The sequence below is a fragment of the Scyliorhinus torazame genome, chromosome 12, assembly GCF_047496885.1.
Source record: "Scyliorhinus torazame isolate Kashiwa2021f chromosome 12, sScyTor2.1, whole genome shotgun sequence".
In the NCBI taxonomy this organism is placed as follows: domain Eukaryota; kingdom Metazoa; phylum Chordata; class Chondrichthyes; order Carcharhiniformes; family Scyliorhinidae; genus Scyliorhinus; species Scyliorhinus torazame.
This window is the reverse complement of record NC_092718.1, coordinates 40,021,422-40,037,914: the sequence shown is the minus strand read 5'-3', so window position 1 is coordinate 40,037,914 and position 16,493 is coordinate 40,021,422. Positions and strand designations below refer to the sequence as shown.

The 16,493-nt window shown below is 43.7% G+C and overlaps 1 protein-coding gene across 2 annotated transcripts in view; it reads left to right on the top strand.

Moving 5' to 3' along the window:
- The window catches only part of cgnl1 (cingulin-like 1), a 191,908-nt gene that overhangs the window by 121,130 nt on the left and 54,285 nt on the right, over nt 1-16,493 (top strand). For both annotated transcript variants that reach the window (XM_072470717.1, XM_072470718.1), the window contains exons 9-11: nt 9,296-9,502; nt 11,738-11,842; nt 16,309-16,461. In XM_072470717.1, the coding sequence (XP_072326818.1) occupies nt 9,296-9,502; nt 11,738-11,842; nt 16,309-16,461 (465 nt within the window). The remainder of the gene's footprint in view (nt 1-9,295; nt 9,503-11,737; nt 11,843-16,308; nt 16,462-16,493) is intronic.

Sequence of the window (16,493 nt, the reverse complement as noted above, 5' to 3'; positions counted from 1 at the left end):
ACCCTGTCAAGCCCCCTCAGAATCTTTTGATTCAACAAGATTCAACCTCACGTCCTTCACTCAAATGAGTACAGGTCCAACTTTCCCAACCTTTCCTCATAAGATATTTAACCCCTTCATCCCAGGGATCAGTTGAGTGAACCTTCTCTAAGCTGCTTCCAGTGCAGGGAACGAAGTAGAAAGGGTCGAGAGCTTCATGTTTTTAGGTGTACAGCTCACCAACAGCCTGTCCTGGTCCCCCCATGCCGACACTATAGTTAAGAAAGCCCACCAACGACTCTACTTTCTCAGAAGATGAAGGAAATTTGGCATGTCAGCTATGACCCTCACCAACTTCTACAGATGTACCATAGAAGGCATTCTTTCTGGTTGTATCACAGCTTGGTATGGAGCCTGCTCTGCCCAAGACTGCAGGAAACTACAAAAGGTCGTGAATGTAGCCCAGTCCATCACGCAAACCAGCCTCCCATCCATTGACTCAATCTATAATTCCCGCTGCCTCAGAAAGGCAGCCAGCATAATTAAGGACCCCACGCACCCGGACATACTCTCTTCTACCTTCTTCCGTCAGGAAAAAGATACCAAAGTTCGAGGTCACGTACCAACCAACTCAAGAACAGCTTCATCTCTACTGCCATCAGACGTTTGAATGGACCTACCTCATATTAAGTTGATCTTTTCTCTACACCTTGCTATAACTGTAACATTATATTCTGCAGTGTCTTCTTCCTTCTCTATGTACGGTATACATTGTTTGTACAGCATGCAAGAAACAATACTTTTCACTGTATACTAATACATGTGACAATAATAAATCAAATCAAAAAAAAGGTGGATAGCACTATTTGGAAGAGCAGGTATGTTATCTCCAGTGTCCTGACCAAAGGTTATCCCTCAACCAATATCGCAAAAATATATTACCAGGTTATTTACCACATTGCTGTTTGTGAGAGCTTGCTGTGCACAAATTGGCTCACATCTCCTACATTGCAATGACTACACTTCAAAAAGTACTTCAGTGGCTGTAAATGCTTGACGGTCGGTGGTTGTGACAAGTGTGATATAAATGTAAGACTTTTCTCTTTCCAAAATGATACGGTAAGTTTCTATTACATACTTAATTTATAAATGTCACTGGAGACATTGAAGCTCTGTTGAAAGGGGCAGCATTTTCTTCAGGGTAACTGAACTCTGTAAAGCCTGCTAAACCAGTCTCTCGTGCATTCCTGGAGTGCTAGTTTGAATTTCATGCTAGTCAAATCATCATTGTGTACTTGTTTTTTATAACTGGAATTACTCCTGTTGAGATAAAGTCACGGGTGTGAAAAGTATGCAAGAGATTTGTAAACAGAAGCATTGGATCGATTACTGTACCCAATGAAGCAGATATCCTTTCAGGAAGAAAGTGAAGAAACAAATTGCATTTATATAGTCTATCCCCCAGATAAATAATTACTTTGGAAGTGTTTACACTATTAGACAAGTACGGCAGCAATTTGTGGAGAGCAATGTTCTACAAACAAGAACGGATTAAACAAAAGATCCATTTTAATGGTAGTGAGGGATAAATCTTGACCTGGTCAACAAGTGAGCTCCCCTGTTCTTCAAATAACGGCGTGGGGTTCTTCTACTTCTACATACAAGGGCAGATGGGCCCTTGGGTTTCGCATCTCGTGAGAGAGGCCAAAGGCAGTCATGCATGTTGAACATTCTTTTTTGTTACAAATTAATAGCTTGGGTTTTGCAACAGAAATAAATAAATAAACCACAATAATGCCCTTCTGCTCCTTGAGTAAGAATATAGCACTGGTGCATTAAGTTAACACTGGGTAGCTTCATGAAACAGATTTGGTGGGTTGCCCAGAGTCTGACGGGGAAGTTGAGGGAACAAAACTGTGCTTTCTCCTATTTTCTAAAGCTGCTTGAACTTATCAAACAGTTGTGACAGCAATTTAGTTTGGATTCTCAAGAGGCGATTCAGTTTTCTAGTTAACATTTTAAAGTGGTCTCATTCAATCCTGTTGGTTTATTTTTTTGTGTTTTTTGTGATTTATGTATTTATCACACATGCTTTGCTAGGACTGTACTAAGTTTTCCTGATCTTTGCATTGTGAACAAAACGTGGAATTAGCAACCTGACAAGCGTTGGGATATCTAGCGTAGTATTTCACAGTTGGCCCATCCGTCCCCGGCTGTGTCTTGAGTTAAAATCGGAGGTTGCTTTCAGTGAGCAGAAAAACAAAGCAAAACGCAACAGCCTGGACATTTGTTGGCACATAGGATGTATCGCCCGCCATATTGGCTGGAGTATCGTGTCGGGGCCCGCACCTGGGCCAGGTGGCCAGCTCACTGTTTGCAAAACATTTATCATTGGTCTGCCCTCCTGTACTGTTCCTGGTGGCTCCACAGAAGACCATTGCCAGGCTTTCTGTGCCAGCCCCAGTCACAGCGGCTGTCGCTGTTGCTTTTCTGTGCAGAGTCTGCACGTTCTCCCCATATGTGCGTGGGTTTCCTCCAGGTGCTCCAGTTTCCTCTTGTGTGGAGTCTGCACATTCTCCCCGTGTCTGCGTGGGTTTCCTCCCACAAATCCCGAAAGACGTGCTGTTAGGTAATTTGGATATTCTGAATTATCCCCCAGTGTACCCGAACAGGGGCCGGAGTGTGGCGACTAGGGGCTTTTCACAGTAACTTCATTGCAGTGTTAATGTAAGCCTACTTGTGACAATAATAAAGATTAAGATTATTATTATTCATTGTCCCTCACCCTCACATTGCTGTCAAAACCACCCTGACCCACCAGAGGAGGTATAGAATTTTGACTGGATCAGCCGGAGACCTGGTCAGAATTGGGCCTTGCTTCTTACTTAAATTAAATCATCAAGCTGCATAAACTTGTATGTTTCCAGGCATTGAAGTGAAAGGTTTCTTCACTTTTTAATTCATTGCCTGGCTTATGCTGGAAGTAGCCTCATGTTTATCCTCCAAATATTCAAACTTAGTAAAATTGTACATACTGTTTTAGTCACTCAGATCAAATAATTGATATCTATGAGCTATTTCAGGCACCCTTTCGCATCTCTTCAGACAGTGCTGAATAACACGATCTGAATTCAGCCTGGCAATCATATTTTTAAAAAAGGTTCACTTGTCAAGAATATTCCTATGATTTGCATTGAAATATTAGCACAAATGTTAACTAGTTTTCATTGGACCTTTCAAAGAATAAAGTACTGCAATTGTTGGAAATTTAAAAAGGAAAAGTTAGAAATACAAGTTGCTAATTCAGTCTCTGACAGAACAACTGGTCAATAGATTGGATTTGTTCCTTTCTTCAGAGCTGATAATCCTCAGCTGAAAATCTTAGTAACAGACTAATATCTCATCACCTTGATGATTCAGAATGGTTAATGTGTGAAGACGTCGTTGATTGTGAGCTTCAGTCAGTTTTAAGGGTACACTTGAGGTTCAGTTACCATCTCTTCTGTTTCATAAACCGACTATTTGCCAGTGAATGGGAGTTTGAGGCATTCTTTTCATCAATACAGAAGACTATTATAAGTTGGATGGATCCTGCATTCGCTTTGGAGGCCTGACATATCTCCCTGTTACTGATTAAATGTTCTCTTGAGGGATTTTCTGGAATTTCAGAGCACTACTTTTGGCAACAGCTTTGGGTGGGGACTGTACATGTTGTAGAAGAGGTATAGAATTGTGGGTGTGGAATGATAAAATGTGGAATCTCGCCAAGGAATGTTCACTTGAAGAGGCTATTTTTGAGAGAGCCTGCTTATACTAATTTCGAATGGCCCCGCTGTAATGCTGCGCTAAGCATAAAAGGCTAGAACAAATAGCAACTGGTACAGTAATCTAGTATGGAGTAAAAATCTTCAATCCTCCAGATACTGGTTTTAAACAGAACTCCTCCCTCTTGGAAAGGAGTATGAATTCATCGATTGTTGTTTGCTTGTGCAGCTTCTAGCCACTTTTAACTGTTTGGGTTAAAAGTGCCCAGCATCATTCATTTTGATAATCAGTTGACAAATTAGCTGGCTTTGAGAGAGCGCGTTGCACTGGGAATAAACCAAATCTCCATTGAGGTTAGCAACACTGAACTCCATTTGACACATTTGTATGTGAGGTCCGAGTCATTCATTCTGATTTCTGTTCCTTGATCAAACTAAAAACAAACAGTAATGTTTAAGGTATAGTGATTGTAGAGGTGGGATTCATTGCTGCATTTATACTATTCCAGCAATCATCAATTTGCCTTGTTCTTCTCTCTTGGGGTTTCTCTCATCTCTTGTGCTCTTGTGCACTAATCACCTTTCATGTCTTACCAAGGTCCACAATAACACAGCAACCTGTAGAATGAATGCTTTTCTTTAAAGAACACCCTCCTCCCAGTAAAACTCTACTCTCTGCATGTCGTATGTTTCCCTGCAGCTTCCTTTTAAGCGTTCATCAAAATTATGTCCTTTGAACTGTGCTAATTGGGCTTGTTTAGCACAGTGGGCTAAACAACTGGCTTGTAATGCAGAACAAGGCCAGCAGCGAGGGTTCAATTCCCGTACCGGCCTCCCCGAACAGGTGCCGGAATGTGGCAACTAGGGGCTTTTCACAGTAACTTCATTGAAGCCTACTTGTGACAATAAGCGATTATTATTATATTATATAATTGTTTCCTAGAACCTTGTTGATCTCCTTTCCTTCCTCGGCTTCTTGCCGGCTGATCCCATTAATCCTTTCCTCTTTTCTGGTTTTGTACCCTCCTTTTTGAAAACTACCATCATCATTTTATTCACATCTCTTCAATTCCACGTTTCACCCACCCACAGCACTAACGTTACCAAGTCTAAGCTGCAAAATACTGTTCCCTGAGACTTTGACCATGTCCTATTGTATATCCTTCTCATCATCTTTTACTAGCCTGGAACGCTTTGCCAGCGGAGCTGGTAGAGGCGGGCACGATAGCATCATTTAAGATGCATCTAGACATATATATGAACGGGCGGGGAACGGAGGGAAGTAGATCCTTGGAAAATAGAAGACCGATTTAGATAAAGGATCTGGATCAGCGCAGGCTGGGAGGGCCGAAGGGCCTGTCCTGTGCTGTAATTTTCTTTGTTCTTTGTTCTTTTTTTTATCCATTAATTTCCAATTCCACTCCCCCAATCTGACTTGTTTCTTCCAGATCCGGTCTCAGACATCATAATCAAACCGCTACACCTTCCCTCAACATTTTTTCTACCCCTGCTCATCTGCTTGTTTTTACTAGTCCCCAGGAATTCCTCTTCACTTAGTTGCTGTCACTCTGAGAGCTTGGAGTCAGCCGCTTAGTGTTTTCCGAGATGCATTGTTTTGCCTCTCCATCTCTGACTTTGATTCCCTAGCTGCTGCCATTCTTTCTCACTGGCAGCCTGGGCTTAAGCTCTGAAATGACTCATAATTCCCATCCACCTTAATGCTCGCAAAACCAAAACCACCACCTTTGGATCAGTGCCAAACTGGCCTCCACCAGCCTTCTCGATTGCCACCCCAAGCCTAGTCTGAAGCTGTGCAGGCTCAGCACCCTGCTTGCCTCAAGTCTTCCCTTTATCCAATATTAAAGACCAGGGGGGGAGGATTCTCCATCCCGCCGCACCCATTTTCTGGTGCGGCGCTCCCCCACCGACAGCGGGATTTTTCAGCCCGTTAGCCGGCCAATGGGGTTTCCCATTGTGGGCACCCCCACACCGTCAGGAAATCCTCAGACATGAATGCGCTGCCGGCGAAGCGGGGGATACCGCCGACGAAGAATCCAGCCCATATTCTTCAACCTCTGAAACGTTGCTTTCTTCTTCCCCCTCTCATCGCTAACAAGCCATAGCTCATGCCTTCAATATTTTAAAGCCAGAATTCTCAAATGTTCTTTTTGCTGGCCGAGATGTTTGTACAACTTTGTTCGGCATGTCAGCCTTATACAAAGCCTTCACCCCCATTACACCCCTTAAATTGTCAAGCAGCTCTGTAATTTCCCTGTAGCTATTAAAAGATGTTCATCTTCTTGTTCAAATTCCTCCATGGTCTCGCCCTACCCTTTTACTGTGATTTCTGTGAACTACATGTCCTAATATGGTCACTCCACTCTAAGCCTGGGGTTGTTTATTGTTTCCTGCATCCTATAATCCAACCATTGCTTCAAATGTGATGGAACTCACTGAATTCCCTCCACCCCTCAGTGCTTTCAAAAGGAGGTGGTGGCGTAGTGCTATTGCCACTGGACTAGTAAACCAGAGTAATGCTCTGGGGACCCAGGTTCAAATCTCACCACTGCAGATGGTGAAATATGAATTCAATAAAAATCTGGAATTTAAAGTCCTGTTGATTGTCGTAAAAACCCTAATGTGGTTCACTAATGTCCTTTAGGGAAGGCAATCTGCCATCCTTACCTGGTCTGGCTTGCATGTGACTCCAGACTCGCATCAATGTGGTTGACTTTTAACTGTCCCCTTAAGGGCTATTCGGGATGGGCAATAAATGCTGGCACAGCCGGAGACGCCCACATCCCATGAACGAATAAAAGAAAAGAGCTCCCATAAAACTTTCCTCTTCTACAGTGCTTTCACTTCCCCTTTTGAACCCTTGCTTTTGTCTCTATCCTCTTCTCCTCTTGCTTTGCAGCCACTTTTCTGTAAATTGATCTGAGACGTGCTCTACTGAGGAAAACTATAGGGACCTAAGCTATAAAACGTTATGGGAAAAGATACTCTGAAAGCAGAATTATGGGCAGAAGGGTTCTGTATATTTGATATTGTAAAATCTCTGTAGGTACTCTTACATTGAGAGTGTGCTGTCAGTAACAGGGATGGTACTCCCACTGTTGATGACACGCTTTAATATAAAGAACCACCACATGACCCCCCCCAGGTAGGTCAAGTTTTAGGATTGTAATGAGCTTGTTTCGGAGTCAGTGCCGCTTGTACCTATTTGCTCAGCGTGGCTTTGTGCACCTTTAAATTATACAGAACGTTTGTAAAAATGCGCAATATTTTGGCTTCCATTCAGAATTGACCTCAATAACAATTGCAGCAAAAAGAAAGATATATTGGCAAGCGCGTTGCATGGACACAGTGGCCCTTCATGTGCGCTGGTTCACAAGACACGAACAACAACTTCAATGGGATTCCTGCTTTTCCAGATTAGATGATTTGCCAGGCCAATATCTTGACTTTACAAGTGAACGGATGACAACACGCTATCACTTGTTACTGATACTGCTAGCTGATAATCACTAACTTCTTTGAAAAGTAGGAACCCTGATTTCTTACATTCTTACAGCACATGTACCTCCATGGCCCCTTCCCCCTTATTGTTTTGAATAACAACATTTACTAGATATAGGCATGGTGCTATTGTATGGGTGTCTGCGTTCCATTGGAAACAATGGGTCCCCATTTATTCCATTGGCAGGTGTTTTTATTTTGGTCTTGCGTGGTCTGCGAACATTCAATGATCTGAGTCATTTCTACATTCCAGTCTTTCTTTGGAGGAATGGATATTTTGTCAACTAATTTTTAACGTTTTCAAAAGTCCCTTATCCCAGTTAACAGAGACGTAGGTGGGCACTTTCATTTGTATTGACAACACTCTCCCACAAAAAGCACTAAATATAAAGTACCTTTAGTCTTCCTTGAGATACACCTGTTGTACCAGAATCAAGACATAAGCCCTATTTCCATTGAACTATATGTTTGGGTAGTGCTGTATTTGTACTGATTAATAGTCACAGATGGCAGCTCTGCAGTGAAGCAATGTTAGTGCCTTCGACTGCACCGCGACCTAGGGTCATGTGGTGGTTCTTGCATTGCCAAAGGCAAAGTGCCAACAGTGACAAAGTACAGCAATTTCACCTTTTAGGGTCAGGTTTTTTTATTCATTCACTGGACGTCGGTGTCACGGGCAAGGCTTCAATATAAACACGTCACTTGTTTCTATTTGGATATTCCTATGTGATAGACAAGCGTGAAAGTACATAATCTCTTTTTGTTACTTAATTTTCCACATTTCCCACATTTTCTGTGCTCGTCCCTGTCGTATATTGCGAAATCTGAGCAAATCTGATGCCCTCTCTGTTGGAGGTTGAAGTAAAGTTAGTTCAGCATGGGCTGCTTGCTCTCAATCCGCATGCTGAGTCTTTTCTCAGTGCAATACACAACATCCACCTTTCCAAGGAATCATAAAATTCTACTTCCCAGAGGAATAAAAAGTGGGAGTAAAATTTCTAACATGGCGGGGGGGGGGGGGGCAAGATTATTGAGGTGAATTTTTCATGGGGAGGAGATGGAGCGGATTGAAATTTGATACGGTATATTGGCAAGGAACTCGAGCACATTTTCAGGAACCAGCCCCTCCCAGATTAACCCTAGTGAGTGTTTTCTGCCCATTAATGTATTTTTGTTTTAACCCTCTCTTGACAGTGCTGAATCATGGAGATTTTAAAGAAATCTGTCCCAGTTGTGGCCATATTAGGTAATCGATCCCCTATGTGATTGATTACCATCTCTTCCTCAGCTGTTTGAGGCTGTTACATGGTCGACAGTGAGACCACTGTACTCTCAACAGGTGCAGCTCCCATTGCTTCTGTCAGGTGATGGGACAGGCTGGGATTTTTGAAAACTACCCTACCCCAGTGCTTTCCCCAGACTTAATAATAATTTTTTTTTTCTTTTAATAAATTTAGAGTACCCAATTCATTTTTTTCCAATTAAGGGGAAATTTAGCGTGGCCAATCCACCTACCCTGCACATCTTTGGGTTGTGGGGGCGAAACCCACGCAAACACGGGGCGAATGTGCAAACTCCACATGGACAGTGACCCAGAGCCGGGATCGAACCTGGGACCTTGGCCCCGTGAGGCAGCAGTGCTAACCACTGAGCCACTGTGCTGCCCTAGTGCTGTTGTTTCTGTGGGAAAGCTCCAAGACTACTCTCTACCTTTACTGATGTGTTCCTTTTTGAAAACTCAGCACCTTGCTTTTTACCTCTACCTGAACTGCAGTTCATCAAGGTTAAATGAGACCGCCTTGGTTTATATGGTTTGATTTGATATGATTTGATTTATTGCTTTATTGGTTTAACTGTGCATTCATCGCTTACTAAATTGGAGGAGATATGTTGTGTTGTTGTACTGTGCTCCACGGGACAGATTGTGTGTGTGTGTGTGTATTTCGTCTTGAGCAAGAAACCACTTTGTTGGTGTCGAAGTCTTATTGTAATGTTAAAATCTCACAGTTTTTCTTTCTATATTATTCTAACAGAACAAACGTGCACTGGAGCAAGAAAAGGTTGTAGCCAAGCAAGGGAAGAACACGGCAGAGACTCGTGTGAAACATCTCATGGATGAAAACGAGACCCTGAAGAGAAAAGTTAGAGAATTACAGGGTGAAATTAGTGAACTCAATCAAATAATTTCGAACATGAAGATGGAAGAGAACAGGTTGAAGGATAAACTTGCACGTCTGGAGGTAATGCAGCCACAGCGACACTGTTTATATTTACAACCCCTGCTTTGCTCCTTTATCTGAAGGTTCAGTGTATTAAGTTTATGTAGCATTCAGTTCCAGTAGCTTTGGTATGGCAGTAACCCTTATGTCACAAAGTCTGCATCTTGCAGAAGAAGCTGAGTGCCTTATTGCTGTTGAACAATGCATTGAGAAGGCAAAAGAGGTACCAAAATGTGCACCACAGAAGTGGTGCCATTGATGGTCCTCAGAAACAGGCAATTATTGCTGGAGGAATTTGAAGGTCCGGGCCCCTCTCATTCCATTCACCCACAGGGATGGTGAACAATCAGGAAGCTATTAAGTCAGACTGTTCTGAGACATGCCATCATGAAGGATTCCTCATAATTAGCATCAGTTGGCTTTAGAGGAGCTTACAGTGAACACTCAGACCATGGGCTAAGACACCTTAAGGAGCATTCATGCCCAATCAGGGAGAGCTGGGAATGCTCTGATCCATGATCAGGGCTACACCCTGGGACCATTTTCCTAAATCCATAAATCTTTGTGTTTTCCAGTATTTTTCTATTTTTATTTTATTCTTCTTTAACTGTTTTTCTTCAAACGTTAAAAGGGTAAAACAAATAAAATATTATTTCATGCATGTGATTTGCACTAGTCATGTTGTCCTCTTTTCATTCTTGCTGTTATATGAAGTATGGAGAATAGAGGTGAACACTTGATTTTTGCAAGATAATATATTGATAGAAATGTCTGTTAAAACCTGCAACTGGTCTATATACGTATATATCTGATCCCATTGTACACTGTCTGTTTATCGACCAGCATTTATTTGGGTTGGTGCCCTGAACTTACATGAAATCTGACTCCTTTATCCAACTGCAAAACTCCAAACCAAGAAACTGGGTCTGAAGTTCTGTAACGGGAAAACCAGATTTGGTGCCAGCTCCCAGAGTTGTAACCAAACAAGCAGCAGGATAAATACATCTCAGGCAACCCATTTACATCTGTTGTTATGTGAAAGAATTGTAGAGCCGGCCATCATTTTGGGGATGGGGAGGGGGCTGAGATTTGGGAGTGAGCTGGGAGGCCATTATCAATCAATTGAACAATTAGATCTTCAGGATAGAAATTATATTACTGGATCAAATGCATTGTATCGCCTTTTTTCTCATTTCCATTATAAAAAGATCTGGGGCGGGATTCTCTAATCCCGCGGCAGAGTGTCCACGCCGTCGTAAACGCAGTCGCGTTTTACGATGGCGTGAACAGGCCGATGTAAACGCAGTCGCGTTTTACGACGGCGTGAACAGGCCGATGCCATGACTAATTCGGCCCGCAAAGGGGCTGGCACAGCACTGGAGCGGTTCACGCCGCTCCAGCTGCTGATCCCGGCGCGAACTGGGCGCTGTGGGATCTGCACATGCACAGTGCCTTCCTTCAACGTGCCGGCCCTGACACAACATGGCGTAGGACTACAGGGGCCGGCGCGGAGGAAACAAGGCCCCCAGCCAGAGAGGCTGCCCCGCCGATCGGCGGGCCCTGATCGTGGGCCAGGCCACATCAGAGCCCCCCCCCCCCCCCCCCCCCCCCCAGGGGTCAGACCCCCCCCCCCCCCCAAGGCCGCCCCCACGACCCTTCCATGCCTAGTTCCCGCCGGCTGAGAACAGGTGTGGACGGCGCCGGCGGGACTCGCCGTTTTCACGCCGGTCGCTCGGCCCATCCCGGGCCGAAAATTGGCCGGCCGGCCGCGTAGAGCAGCCCCCGACCGGCCGTGCCAACCACGCTGGCACCAATGGTGCCAATTCTCCGCTCTGCGGAGAATCGCGTACTGGTGGCGTGGCGTGATTTGCGCCGGTCGCGGGATTTCTCCGGCCCGGCCCTGGGCTGAGAGAATCCCACCCCTTATTTTAGTTCAAATTTACCTTTTCACTGATGTTTCCACTCACATTGGATGTTAAGAGAGCAATTTGCCAATATTTCCATATCGGATTGAATTGTGATCACTCCTTGGTTCAGGAGACGAAAAGATTTTTTTCATTAGTTAATGGAGTTCCTTTCCTGGCAACCAGAGAAACACAAGTTTAAGTGCCACCTGAAACATATGTAACCTTGTGTGTCTGAGTTGAGAGTGTCCACGTTCCAATATTGCTACTCAGACAGTAAAGTAACATTTTTGTCTCTTTAAGCTTTGATTCAGAGATAAACTTAAAAACTGTTCCACGATCACTTTTTCAGCAAGAGAAGAAGCAACTGGAAGCTGCTTTGAGAGAAATCGGAGAGCAAGAACAGGACGTTTCACTGTCAAAAAGAGCATTGGAAAGCCGGTTAGAGGAAGTCCAGGTATTTCTTGATTGCAAAAGTATAGTTTATTCATAAAAGAACTGAAAGAACATTTCAAAATGGTCATCACAGAGTGCAATGATATTCAGTTTTTATACATAGATCATGTTCGCTCTGAGATGCTCCAATACAATCATGACCGATATTTCAGAACCAGGGGCGTCATTCTCCGACCCCCCGCCGGGTCGGAGAATCGCCGGGGGCTGGCGTGAATCCCGCCCCCGCCGGTTGCCGAAGTCTCCGGCACCGTTTTGGGCGCCAGTCGGCGGACATCGCGCCGTTTCGGGAGAATTTCGCCCCATCATAGACATTTCAAAGTGTTCGTTACAGAAAGTGCAATGATATTTAAGGCACCTCCATGGATCATGTTGCACTCTTGAAGTACTTCAATATAATTGTGATACATGAAGCAGGCACTGCTTACATTCAATGTGAGTCATTTGGCCCGAGGGATTCCATACAATTCCCCTCCCCTCAGTGCACAAAGGGCTGTGAAAGGCCTTAGCCAGCGACCTTTCCCCATTGCAAAGACCAAGGGCCCTGACAACATTCCGATAATTGTACTGAAGACTTGTGCTTCAGGACTAGCCTCAGCCCTAGCCAAGCTGTTCCAATACAGCATCAATAATGGCATCTATCGACAATGTGGAAAATTGCCACGTTATATCTTGTACACAAGAAATAGGACAAGTCGAACCTGAACAATTATCGCCCTATCTGTCTACTTTCGAGAATCAGTTAAGTGATGGAAGGGGTCGTCAACAGTGGTAACATGTGGCACTTATTCGGCATTAACCTGTTCAGTTTGGGTTCCGTCAGGGCCACTCAGCTCCTGACCTCATTACAGCCGTGATTCAAACATGGACCAAAGAGCTGAACTCGAGTGACTGCCCTTTACATCAAACCACCATTTGACTGGCTGGCATCAAGGAGCCCTAACAAAACTGTAGTCAACGGGGAAAACTCTCCAATGGTTGGAGTCAAACCTGACAAAAAGGAAGGTGGTTGTGGTGTTGGTGGTCAGTCATCTCAGTCTTGAGAGGTCACTGAAGGAGTCCCTCGTGGTAGTGCCCTAGGCTCAACCATCTTCATCGACTTCATCATTTGCCTTTGTTCCATCATAAGGTCAGAAATGGGGACGTTCAGGGCAGCATGGTGGTGTAGTGGTTAGCACTGGGACTATAGCGCTGAGGACCCGGGTTCGAATGCCGGCCCTGGGTCCCTGTCCGTGTGGAGTTTGCACATTCTCCCCGTGTCTGCGTGGGTTTCACCCCCACAACCCAAAGATGTGCTGGTTAGGTGGATTAGCCATGCTAAAAACTGCCCCTTAATCTGAAAAACAATAATTGGGTATTCTAAATTTTTTTTTAAATGGGGATGTTCACTGATGATACCATAATGCTCAGCACTATTCTCGACTCCTTAGAAACTGAAGCAGTCGGTGTTCATTTGCAGCAAGACTTGGATAGCATTCAGGCTTGAGCTGATAAGTGGCAAGTAACATTTGTGCCATATAAGTGCCAGGCAATGAGAGAGTCTAATCATCTTCCCATGACATTCAATGGCATTCCCATTGCTGAAACCCCAATATCAACATCCTGGCGATTACCATTGATCAGAAACTGAACTTGACCAACCATATAAATACTGTGGTTACAAGAGCAGGTCAGAGGCAAGTGGTTTTGCACCGAGTAACTCACCTTCTGACTCCCCAAAGACTGTCCACCATCTACAAGTCTCAAGTCAGGAGCTGGAATACTGACCACTTGCCTGGAAAAGTGCAGCTCAAGTAGTTTGACACCATCCAGGAGAAAGCAACCTTACATATTCACTCTGCCCGCTGCTGATGCACAGTGGCAGCAGTGTGTATAATCTACAAAATGCACTGCCATAACTTATCAAGCCTCGTTCAACAGCATCTTCCAACCCCACAATCTCTACCACCTTGAAGGATAAGGGCAGCAGGCATATGGGAACACCGTCACTTACAAGTTACCCTTATTACGATCCCAGTTGTTATTAGAATTCGACAGGAAGATCCCAGAATGGAACCCTAGCTCAAAAGACTGTAACTTTAATTTTTGAAAATAAAACGTGGAGGAACAGAATCACAGGACCGCCAATTGGTTTTAACAAGAAAAGTCAGATTATTATACAATACTCCCTTACTTCTCCCCTTAGCTTAACAAATACAGATAGATCTAAAGGTTAATATGTATTGCAAAGTATATCTTAAGCTACAATCATCCTTAACACAAGATGACTGTGGTCAAATACACACACATTCACACACACACACACTCACACTCTGCTCGGAACCCCAGTTAATGCCTGTGGATGTCTCCTCAGAATTTCCCCCAGATGATTGCCATGTGAGGGTTTCACTTCCAAGATCACACTTTAAAATCTTCTTTTAAATTAAGTATGCCTTCCCTTAGTAGCTTGCATTCCAAAATCCAGACCATTTTTTCCAAATGACGCTTTTAATCAACGTTTCTGCTCCGCTTTTAACAACGAATCGAGCCCAGGCTTTCACATCAACCCCTTTAGGATTTCTTTGTCTTGCCTATTGTCCAAACTGCTCACGATTATTTTAACTTTCAATTCCCAGACTGTATTAAAATGGCATCAGACGTTTGTTTTACCTTTGAAGGTTGCTGTTCCACTTAAAATCTGGTTACTGCAATTGTCTCTTTAACTCGGAACATGTTGTTTACTTTTCCTTGAATTCTGCTGGACAATACCTTGGTTTCTGTTTACTTAACTCCAGTCATTTTAAACATTCTTTCTGTTCCAATTCCCTGGTTATCTGGTCCGTAACTTGTACGTCAGGAATCATCCCTCTTTGCAGCTCCCATCCTGGCCAGTCTCCTGGCAGTGTTGAGAGATAATCTTTTTATTGTCACAAGTAGGCTTACATTAACACTGCAATGAAGTTACTGTGAAAAGCCCCTAGGCGCCACATTTCGGCACCTGTTCGGGTACACAGAGGGAGAAATCAGAATTCTCAACTGGTACGGGAATTGAACCCGCGCTGCTGGCCTGTTTCTGCATAACAAACCAGGTGTTTAGCCCACTGAGCTAAACCCTTTGTTCACTCCCCAACGTCCTGCCTCCAACTGTCCACAAAATTGTCTAAAACTAAAACTTAAAAGCTGTTTTAAATCCTTACAATGGCCTCCTGTTGCTAAGAAGCCCCCACATGCTTGCCTTTTTACTTACTCTTCATGCCGTAGCCCTCTCTAAGCACAATAGAAACACGGTTGGAACTTAACCAACCCCCACACATACAAACACGTTTGTCCAGCATGTATTTAACTATAGATTTTACCCTTCCAGGCATTTAAAGCTCTACCTTATTTCTAATGTTTACCAATACAAATATAAATCCCTTAAAACTACCTTCGTTTTCCTAATACCCGACAAGTTGCACACTATCCTGACTGGGAACTATATCACTGTTCATTATTACTGGGTCATAATACTGGAAATGCCTCCTTCACAGTACTGTGGGTGCTGCCAATTAAAAAGGTGGTTCGCCAGCACTGTATTGAGGACAGTTAGGGATGGGGAATAAATGCTAGTGTTGCCAGCTATGCGCGCATCCCATAAACAAATGAATCAAAACTGTGGTCACTTTAACTGCTGCAAGGAGTGCAGTGTTAAGGTGTAAATGTGCACCTGGGTCTGGTCCATTTATTTCACATATCTGAGAAATTCTCTCTGCTGAGGCATAATCTCCACAACACACCTCCTCTGAAGTCCCTAAATCATACTCCTGTTTTAGCTAAATGATCAGTTTGAGGAATACAGATAGCTTCCCCTGATTTTCCGTGATATACTTGGATCTCTCCTACTTCTCATTGTTCCTTGCTTCAGTCTTTTTAAAATAAATTTAGAATACCCAATTATTTTTAGGTTTCCAATTAAGGGGCAATTTAGTGGGGCCAATCTACCTACCCTGCACATCTTTGGGTTGTGGGGGTGAGACCCATGCAGACATGGGGAGAATGTGCAAACTCCACACGGACAGTGATCCGGGGCCGGCCTCTCTTACTCCAGTCTTCTTATGTTGCATTAAAGAATGCTCAATCCTGTGTTGACAAGGGAGAAAAAGACCTTCATGTGTGATTTTGCCTCGCTGCATGCCTTTTTGCATGCTCCTCTGCGGTTCAATGTCTGATTTTAGTGAGGTGTATTATATCTACTTTATTTCACAACATGAATGCACAATATTGCACAAGACAAGTTTATTTGGCTGTACGTTGCTAAAACAAAACTTATAGTGATGTCTCTAAAAAGCACTAACACCTACAAGCCATTTCTTTCTGATGTATAGGTAACCCCTAACCCAGCCTTAGTTCAAGCAGAAACAATTACTCCACAACAGCACTTAACTTGCCTATGAAGTTACCCCTCAACATAATGAATAGTTTTAGCTACATGTTATCTTTCTCATTCTGCAGAGAAGCCTCAACAAACGATCGCAGGAGCACCAGGAATTAAATGAAAGGCTTAAAACAGAAACAGTTCAGAGAGATCTTTTGAAGAAAACAAAGAGTGAGATGGAGACCGAGAGAAGGCAATTGGAGAAGATGGTTGACAAGCTTGAGAAAGAGGTTGGATTCTTTATGTCAACACTTCTAAACAG